Source organism: Lycium barbarum, chromosome 12 (genome assembly GCF_019175385.1).
Source record: "Lycium barbarum isolate Lr01 chromosome 12, ASM1917538v2, whole genome shotgun sequence".
In the NCBI taxonomy this organism is placed as follows: Eukaryota; Viridiplantae; Streptophyta; class Magnoliopsida; order Solanales; family Solanaceae; genus Lycium; species Lycium barbarum.
In genome coordinates this window covers 77,905,160-77,915,184 of record NC_083348.1, presented here as the reverse complement: position 1 = coordinate 77,915,184, position 10,025 = coordinate 77,905,160, and the positions used below count along the sequence as shown (strand labels likewise).

At 37.0% G+C, this 10,025-nt stretch overlaps 1 protein-coding gene across 1 annotated transcript; it reads right to left on the bottom strand.

The window, feature by feature from the left end:
* LOC132622986 (small ribosomal subunit protein uS11y) lies at positions 1-3,456 on the bottom strand. The gene is made up of 6 exons (XM_060337680.1): positions 3,298-3,456; positions 2,403-2,522; positions 2,271-2,316; positions 655-740; positions 412-541; positions 1-271 (listed from the first exon to the last, which is right to left on the bottom strand). The coding sequence occupies exons 1-6, from the start codon at positions 3,298-3,300 to the stop codon at positions 204-206; spliced, it is 453 nt and encodes a 150-aa protein (XP_060193663.1). The 5' UTR covers positions 3,301-3,456; the 3' UTR covers positions 1-203.
* Positions 3,457-10,025: the final 6,569 nt, after the last annotated feature.

Genomic DNA, 10,025 nt, shown 5'->3' with positions numbered 1-10,025 from the left:
TACTCAACCAGCAAATTGGTTTTAGGCCACAATTCATATTTCTCATAATTGTTTCACAAATTTAACCACAAAATAGAAGCAAAATTTATAGGCAAGACCAACATCAATAGAACTACATAGTAGATGAACAAGATTCAAGTTCATATCGAAACTAAACATTCTCAACAAGAATAAGCATCTGCTTCTTGACAAGAGCAGCAAGCCTAGAGCCTTCTTCCTCTCCTACCACCCTTTCTGCGAGTGCTATCAGTAGGAATTGGAGTCACATCCTCTGCAAATTAATGAAGAGAGTTATGATCATCCCAATTTCACTTCACATGAAGCATTTGTCATGAGGGGTTTACTAACATTAACTGACAGATAATTCTTAACTTTTGATACACAAAAGCTAGAAGGAAGGCTAAACATTACCTATGCGACCAATTTTCATTCCTGAACGAGCAAGAGCCCTGAGAGCAGACTGAGCACCAGGTCCAGGTGTTTTAGTCTTGTTTCCACCAGTGGCTCGAAGCTTAATGTGAAGCGCATTGATGCCAAGCTCCTGTATTCAATAAGACATAATTCAAAGGAGTGTCGGCAGATGGAAACATATTATTCAACTGATGATAGATGGTAAGGAATACAAGAAGATAAGAACTGAATATAAGCTACGACCTTGCATCTAACAGAAACATCTTGTGCAGCAAGCATAGCAGCATATGGGGAAGATTCATCCCTATCAGCTTTGACCTTCATACCACCTATTAGAAACAGGTGACAGCAGAGACTCATTACAGCTTTTCCCAATAAATAATAGAGATAATCATTAAAAGCAGAAATATAGATATGCTTTTGAAGCACTAAATCATCAACGGAAAATCTAGGAACCATTCAAACCTTTCAAGTTAAGAGAATGCGGGAAAAAACCACCCATGCAAACATTTTAGATACGCTTGCTGCACCAGTATGACATTTAGAAAGCAAAGGTTCTGAGTGTCTAAGAGGAAGTAAAGCATAGGGTTGCAATGACAAAGAGGAAGTAAAGGCACAAGGTTGGTTAAATAGAGATTTAGCCTATGATTATTGATTAGAAGTGCTAGGATGCAGAATTTGAAGCAGCACTTAAATAGTCAGAATAACAACAGGCTCATAATTCAGAAATACTGAAATTAAATAGATAAATCTTCAAAGTTTTGATACTAGGTAGAGAATACAGAAGAAGGAAAAGGACATCAAAAGCTAAGCATTTAACAAAAAAATGAGCTTCAATGTAAGGGTGAGTATGGATAGAAACAGTAGTTTAGAAGCTAAGTATGGGAAAAAGAAAAGTTATATTGAAGAATTAGAGGAACTGTATAGTTGGCAAAGGAATTCTCAGTACTAGAACTAACATAGCTAACGCTTCAAAGATTATAGGCTACTTGCAGAGAGACGTGAGAAAGGACAATAATAATTAGGAACAACAAAAAAACTTGTGAAGCCCAACATAACCAGAGATAATGCAAAGGTAACAAGTTTCATATTCTTTCAATTTCCTAACAAAATAAACATCGCCCAAGTGCTATGGGCCATAATGCTTGAGAACAGCAGTAACAGCCAAGAATTATTGGCAAACTCAGAATAAGTCACAAACGTCAACTAGAAGAACACGGTAATCACATTATGCACCGACTTATGATATTAAACTAATTCTCAATCCTCAATAAAAATGTGACAGGAAGTATAAGTGAGACCAATGCAACCTAACTGACGTTGAAAACAAAAGTTGATTTTCTGCCATGCCAGTCGAGGATAGCACTAAGGCATCAAATAATATAAGAAACTACATGGCAAAGCTGTTGTTCAGCTGGTTTTTTGTCGTAGTTAAAACAGAGCTTACAATTGAGTACCTTAACTTTTAATGTATACAAAGCAATGAAAAGCCAGATTATGAGCCTGTTTGGATTGGCTTATAAGTTGCTTATAAGCTGTTTTTAGCTTTTTTGAGTGTTTGGCTGGCCAGCTTAAAGTCATTTTGTGCTTAAAATAAGCTCAAAAAAATAATTGGGCCCATTTGACTTAGCTTATCTAAAGCAGCTTATAAGCTGAAAACAGCCTATAAGCCAAAAAAAAATAAGTTAGACTATCCCAACTTATTTTTTTTAGCTTATAAGCTGTTTGCAGCTTATAGGCATAAGCCCATCCAAACAGGCTCTATGTTGGATTTGAGCTCGTAATTTATAAGCTCCTCAACAACATACCAAGATATTAAAATCTAAATAAGCCTTCTTGTGAAAAGATATAGTCCTTACCAGTAATACGAACCATTGTTTCCCTTCCAGACAAATCAGTCACATGCTGCAGTCCAAAAATCAAAGTCCATAACTACTCGAGACAACGTGACCAGACAATAAAGAACAATGAATTCAATGGTTACCACATACAATGAAAGTGTCATTGAATGACGCAAAAATGTGGGCAACACCAAAGACAAGCTCTCCCTCTCTGACAGAAGGTCCAAGAGTGACAGTCTCTTCTTTTGGCTCCCTAGTCCTCCTCTTCGACTGCAAGCCCAAGTCATCAACATTACAACAAATAGGTAACAATAGAAAGCTTAACACTGACCATTCTTTCCTTCACTTATGCCACTAAGCAAACAATAAATTCCTCAAAAAAAATAGACTAAGTGAAGATTCACCATGGAAGCAAGGGGTTCGGCAGAACTCTCTATATTTGTATTAAAAAATTCATTTAACATGCATAAATAATCTATCAAAAACCCAGTAAGCAAAAAGGATTATGGTATCTACCCATAAACTTAAAATCCTGAATCCGCCTCTGACTAAGGTTCAACGAGGCTTATTTAGAGTTTATGCATCGGTCTAAATTAAGAGAACACCCTCGTCATAAGCTAATTTTTTTTTTTTGGTTTACAGAGCAAAACTTATCCAACCATTATATATGCCTAAAATGTGATGTATCCAATTTGCATCACTTTTCAAAAGTCTGAGAAACTTAAAGTATCAAGATAGTCTACTGGGTAATTCCAATTCCACCAATCCTTGTCCTAAACTGCTGATATCTAGTAAAATAGAGTAAACTTACATGTTTTACACGTGTTTTATTAAGCAAGAGATTAAACAATAACAGAGGAAAGACACAATCTTTTCATTAGAAATCCAGAACAATTACTAATCTAAGAATGCCCAGATCACCCATGGATTGAACTGAAGGTATAACTAATCTAAGCAGGAAATTACATAGAATATATCCACATTATTCAAGTTAAACTAGTGTATAAAGACAAGAGAAACTAGTGATTTAGATAGATTTGATTACCATGGTGTTGTTGCTTATGAGACTTGTGCTGAAACTGTGGGTCTTGAATACAGAGAATGGCGAATTTGGCTCAGCTGCAGCTTTATATTTAGCAGGATGGTTTTAGGGTTTCAGAATGAAACTTATAACTGATATGCTTAAAACAACCCCGTATGTTTCTCATAATGTGCAATTGCATCCTAATCTCTTCCTTTTTCAATCCGAAATTGCACCCATTTCTTTAAAAATTCATTTGTTTCAAATTTATGCGTCTTATTTTCTTTTTTTTGGTTTGTTAATAATATTTTTTCTATTTTGCAACTTTTTTTAATTCAAATTTTAACATATTTAAGAATTAAGATAACAAGATTTTGGTACATTAAATACATATCAATAGTTCTTTGAAAACTCGAGTCGAACCTTATCGAAGCAATTATCAATTTCTTTCAATAAAATCACGAGTTAATGTATCAGATATATATCTTAAATTTTTTAAAAAACCCAAAAAAATATTGAACTGAAGTGAGTTTATATGTCTAATATATATTTTATATATTAAGTCTAAAATTAATGAAATTATTGAATCATCTACCTTGGGCCTCGGGATGGTTTTGGGCTGGAAATGGCCACAAGTAATCATTTTTTTTTTGCGTGGATTTCCCTTCTTTTGGGGCGGTCTTTAAATTTTGCCCCTCATATTTGTGGTCTTTAAGTTTTTTCCTTCGCTTAGATACCTGAGGTTCTGGGTTCGAACCCCCGCTCAGGCATAAAAAGAAAATCGCAAGGCATGGCCGGGGGAGTGTATGTCGGATCCAACATACAGTCCTTAAGGAAAAACTAAAGTTATGTCGGAGGGGCTAGACTTTGCTTTGAGGCATATATTTTATTTTTTTTACTTTTCAAGACAAACTTTTAATTATGCTTTAAGGAAAAATTCCGCCTTATGGGGCATACTTTTAGTTATGCCTTAACTAAAAGTGTGCCTCATAAGACATAACTAAAAGTATGCCCCATAAGGCGGAACTTTTCCTTAAGGCATAACTAAAAGTTTGCCTTATAAGGTAAAGTCTATGCTTTAAGGAAGAGTTGTGCCTTATGGGGCATACTTTTGGTTTTACCTTAATTAAAAGTTTGCCCCATAAGACATAGTTCCTTAAGAAAAAGTTCTGCCCCATAAGGCATAACTAAACTATGCCTCGAGGAAAAGTTATGCCCCCTCCGACATAATTTTAGTTTTTCCTTAAGGACTGTATGCCGGATCTGGCATACAGTCCGCCCAACCCTGCCTTGCCAATTTTTTTATTTTATTTTATGCCTGAGCAGGAGTTCGAACCCAGAACCTCAGGTATCCAAGCGAAGGGCGAAACTTAAAGATCACAAATATGAGGGGCAAAATTTAAAGACCACCTCAAAAGAAGGGCAATTCGCACCACTAGTAATAACAATGGGCAATTCGCACAGATATCCCTATCTTAGGATAGATTTTAATTTTGGTTTCTCAAATTGCTGTTCTTTAATTATTTATCCTTCGACACTTTAAGTAACAAAAAGTGGTCGAATTTTGATATAAAAAATAAAAAAAACAAAAATGGATCTATGAGCTAACTTCTCTCGCGCAAAGTTACATAGAAAATATGCCTGTTCGGCATAGTTTTGTAGAAATTATGCTATCCGGAATAACTTCACTTCTACAAAACTTATGTCTGACAAGGCAGAACTTATGCCGGCAAGGGGAAGTTTCTATAAATTTATGCGGAGCAAATTAGTTACTACACAACTTATGCCGGATAACTCCATTTCTAAAGAACTACACCAGACAAGGCATAGTTCTATGAAACTTTGTCTTGCGAATTATTATTTTTCCGACTCTGCTGTGGATCGAACCCAGAATATCTGATTTCATAGACCAACGAATAAGGGTACTTTGGCCCATAAATTTTCATTAAATGAGAAGCACGAGCAAAAATTAATGACCAGTCCTTATGAAGCACAATCCCGCAAAAAATTGAATAACGATCACTCTCCTATTATTGAAATTAAATTGATTCCAACGATTTAAAGGAGCTAGTCATCGAGGTATATGTTCTTCTCTTCTTCTTTTTTCCTTTCCCTTTATGTTTTTGTGATATTTAAGTCAAATGTCGAAGTCTCTATATTTCTCCAAAAGTTCTAGTGATACTACATTTTGTTTTTCCTTTAAATCTTAAATCCCTTAAATTGCAGATTTTTTTATTAGCAACTCAACAATCGCTCCAAGTTAGAACAATATTTATTTATTTTTGATAGAGTGTTGAATACTAGGATACAAAATGCAATATCCTCTCACATATTTCTAACACTATAACCAAGGAACTTAAATTGATTATTGGATCCCTAGAGGCCAATCTCCATGCAATTTTAGTTACTAACTTCTTGCCAATTTTGCCTAATTTTAGTCAGTTATCAAAAATAGGCGACTAAAGCAAGCTATAACTCAATTGAAGAATAATCAAGGTGAAATGCAGACAGATCCAGTGGCCATTGCTCAAGTATTTGTGAATTTTTATGAAGACCTGCTAGGAAAGAAAGCTCCTAGTAGAATAAAGGTTAAGAGTGGTTTCTTGAAGAATGGCAATATATTGACAAGTAAGCACCAACTTAACCTTCTCAAAGAGTTTAATGAGAAGGATGTCAAGACTGCAATGTTTGGGATTGGCAAGAACAAGAGTCCTGGTCCAGATGGTTATGGGAGTGACTTCTTCAAAACTGCTTGGGAGATAGTGGGAAGAGATGTAACAGATGCAGTATTGGAGTTTTTTCAAAATGGAAAGCTGCTCACGCAGATTAATTCTACTAATATAGCCCATATTCCAAAGTTGGAGTGCCTAGAAAATGCTAGTCAATACAGACCAATTGCTTGCTGCAATGTTTTGTATAAATGTATCTCAAAACTATTGTGCAGTAGACTGAAGGAAGTAGTGAATCACATAGTAGCAGATAATCAGGCAGCCTTTGTGCAGGGGAGGTCCATGCTTCATAATGTACTTGTATGCCATGATTTGCTTAGACATTATAATAGAAAGACAACTACCAGATGTCTAATGAAAATAGACCTTAGGAAAGCATATGACATGGTGAGCTGGGAGTTTCTAGAGGAAGCACTATTTGGTTTTGGTTTCACAGAAAAGTTCATTAGACTCTTAATGATATGTGTTTCTACACCTAAATTCACTATTAAAGTTAATGGAAAGGGGTATGGGTACTTTGAAGGAAGAAGGGGATTAAGACAGGGGGATCCTGTCTCACCCTACTATTTGTTCTAGTGATGGAGTATTTGACAAGAATTTTGAAATGTATGAGTTTGTTGCTAGACTTCAAGTTTCATCCCATGTGTAAATCAACTCGACTTACACACTTGATATTTGCGGATGATCTGATGGTGTTTTGTAAAGGAGAGGTGAATTCAGTAAGTCGAGTAATGGAAGCACTGCACCACTTTAGTGCTACTACAGGACTGGTGGCCAATATGGAGAAATCCAGCATTTTCATAGCTGGAGTTACTGACCAGGTGAGAGATTTACTACTGGCTAGGATAGGCTTTACCCAAGGGGAGTTTCCTATTAGATACTTGGGACTGCCTCTATCGCCTAAGAAGTGGTCTAAGATGGAGTGTCAACAACTACTCAGACAAAATCACTAGTAGAATCTCCACAACATATGCTAGGACACTCTCATACGCTAGAAGATTACAGGTGCTGAATGTTGTGTTTTTTTCCATTCATAGCTTCTGGGGGGCTGCCTTTATCCTACCACAAAGTATTTTGAATGAAGTTGATAGGAAATGTAGAGAGTACCTTTGGGGTGCCTCAGAGGAAAAGAGGAAAACTGCATTGGTCTCATGGGATAGAGTGTGTCAACCAAAGGCTAGAAGAGGACTAATGTGAAGGAATGCAGAACCTGGAATATGGCATCAGTGGGAAAGCTCATGTGGCAATTGGTAGTAAATCAAGAATCATTGTGGGTACGATGGGTACATGGAGTATATATGAAAAATGATACTTGTATCTGGACCCATATAGCTCCTATGGATAGCAGCTGGTATTGGAGGAAAATAAACTCGTTGAAAGTTAAAATGATGGCCTGGTATGTCCAAAACTGCTATAATTTAACTGCCAATGGAACATATTGTTGGGAATAAAATAGACCCGCAAAACAATATTCACGGTATTAGTGATAAACGCGGAACACTAAGTTATGGTTAAATCAACAAGAATAAAATGCAGCAATAATGACACCAAGATTTTACGTGAAAACCCTTCTGAATAAGGGAAAAAACCACGGCCAAGAGGAGCAGCTGATATCACTATAGTAAGGAATTTTACACTGTGTAGTAACGAGTATAAATACTCCTAAGACCACTACACCCACAAAAGAAATAACACTCTTTTGATTTCCCACCTTACTACAATATCACTCACACTCTATTTTTCTTCACAGACTATTTTCTCATAGTCTATGGAACACCTCACTTTGCTCTCACTCAGATGTATTGTCTGAGATTTTGGTGTGTATAGCAAATGATCTTGGTGATGATACAAATGAACCATAAGCCGCCTATTTATAGGAATGAATTTCCTATGATGAGGTAAGCGCTTACATCACGACTATGATGAGGTAAGCGCTTACATCACGACTATGATGAGGTAAGCGCTTACATCACGGCTATGTGAACAAAAGAATTGACTTGTTGGCCAATTCCACAATTGCTACCAATGTGATTTTGTCAAAGGAAGAAAAATCTTCCTTTCTTAAAATATGGGATAGAGGACTGGACCCCACAAATCTCCCCCTCCAGTCCCATTCACCTGAAGGAGGGTACACTGGCTTCTAATTTGAGTGCATGCTGACAAGTTCTTTGCACGATTCGAACTTGTCTCTCGGTACCACCTTGGTCAGCATATCTGATAGTGCGACACACTTCTGCAACTTCGACTGCCATGGTATAGCTCCCTCTGAGCTTCCTCTTAGATACCTGAGTATCCACTTCATAGCTTCCCAATGCTCTTTCCCTGGATTTTCGAGAAATCTGCTAACAACACCGACTGCATGAGCAATATCTGGTCGAGTGCATACCATTGCATACATCTTGTTGGTACGAGTTTTTCGAGCATACAAACTTTCAAGATGCTTCCATAGGGTCCGAGCATGTGTCTCCCCAGAAATATGGTTCAACAAATTATCGTCAACCCACTGTCTAATAAAGCCGCAAACCTGCCGATGCAACAAATTCCACTCTTCATCTGATTTATTATTAGGCTTTTTATTGGCAAAGACAGGTTGATGAAAATTCTTGACATAGAGCAAATCTTCCATTTTGCCCTTCCAAATGACATAATTTACGCCACTCAAAGTAACCATTCTACTAGTGTTGACTTCCATCATTTATCACAAATACAAATACTATTTTATTCGAATACCAAAGTAATTCTTTTCTGATGTGGAAGTTCAGACTGTGCTGCAACCACAGAGCATACTCAGACAGAACCTTGGCTCTGATACCACTTGTTGGGAATAAAATAGACTCGCAAAACAATATTCACGGTATTAGTGATAAACGCGGAACACTAAGTTATGGTTAAATCAACAAGAATAAAATGCAGCAATAATGACACCAAGATTTTACGTGAAAACCCTTCTGAATAAGGGAAAAAACCACGGCCAAAAGGAGCAGCTGATATCACTATAGTAAGGAATTTTACACTGTGTAGTAACGAGTATAAATACTCCTAAGACCACTACACCCACAAAAGAAATAACACTCTTTTGATTTTCCACCTTACTACAATATCACTCGCACTCTATTTTTCTTCACAGACTATTTTCTCACAGTCTATGGAACACCTCACTTTGCTCTCACTCAGATGTATTGTCTGAGATTTTGGTGTGTATAGCAAATGATCTTGGTGATGATACAAATGAACCATAAGCCGCCTATTTATAGGAATGAATTTCCTATGATGAGGTAAGCGCTTACATCACGACTATGATGAGGTAAGCGCTTACATCACGACTATGATGAGGTAAGCGCTTACATCACGACTAAGATGAGGTAAGCGCTTACATCACGGCTATGTGAACAAAAGAATTGACTTGTTGGCCAATTCCACAATTGCTACCAATGTGATTTTGTCAAAGGAAGAAAAATCTTCCTTTCTTAAAATATGAGATAGAGGACTGGACCCCACACATATTCTATCACAAGAAGCTATATGCAGTTGAAGGGTACACAAAGGAAGTTTGAAGTGGCAAGCCTTGTATGGACCTCGGTTGCACAACCAAAGCACATGTTTATCATGTGGCTAACAGTCCTGGGTAGGCTGCTAACTAAAGATAGACTACTGAAAATGCAGATTACTGTGGATGATCCATAGTGCTGTTTGTGTGAGACTCAGAATTTGGAAACAAGCTCTCATATGTTTGTGGACTGCCCATGGTTCTCTGAGGATAGAACTAAGATGCTGCTCTGGACAAATACGCACATACAGGTGGGGGAACTGGCACAAGTCCTGAAAAGAATAAAATTGAAGCACCGGAAGAAATTCCAAAAGGAAGTGATGGCTGCTATATGGGTAGCAATGGTATATCATACATGGAGAGCCCGGAATAGTAAGATCTTCAAAAGGAAGACTATACAAATAACAAAGGTAGCTACACAGATTAAGGAAGAAACTATACAGAGAATAGAGTTGCTGAATACATCAAAGAAGGCA

Excerpts from the sequence above, each read along its gene's own strand:
- LOC132622986 (XM_060337680.1), bottom strand. Across the intron at positions 741-2,270 it reads AACAATGGTTCGTATTACTG|GTGGTATGAAGGTCAAAGCT; the intron begins GTAAGGACTATA and ends TGTTTCTAATAG. Across the intron at positions 542-654 it reads ATGTTTCTGTTAGATGCAAG|GAGCTTGGCATCAATGCGCT; the intron begins GTCGTAGCTTAT and ends TATTGAATACAG.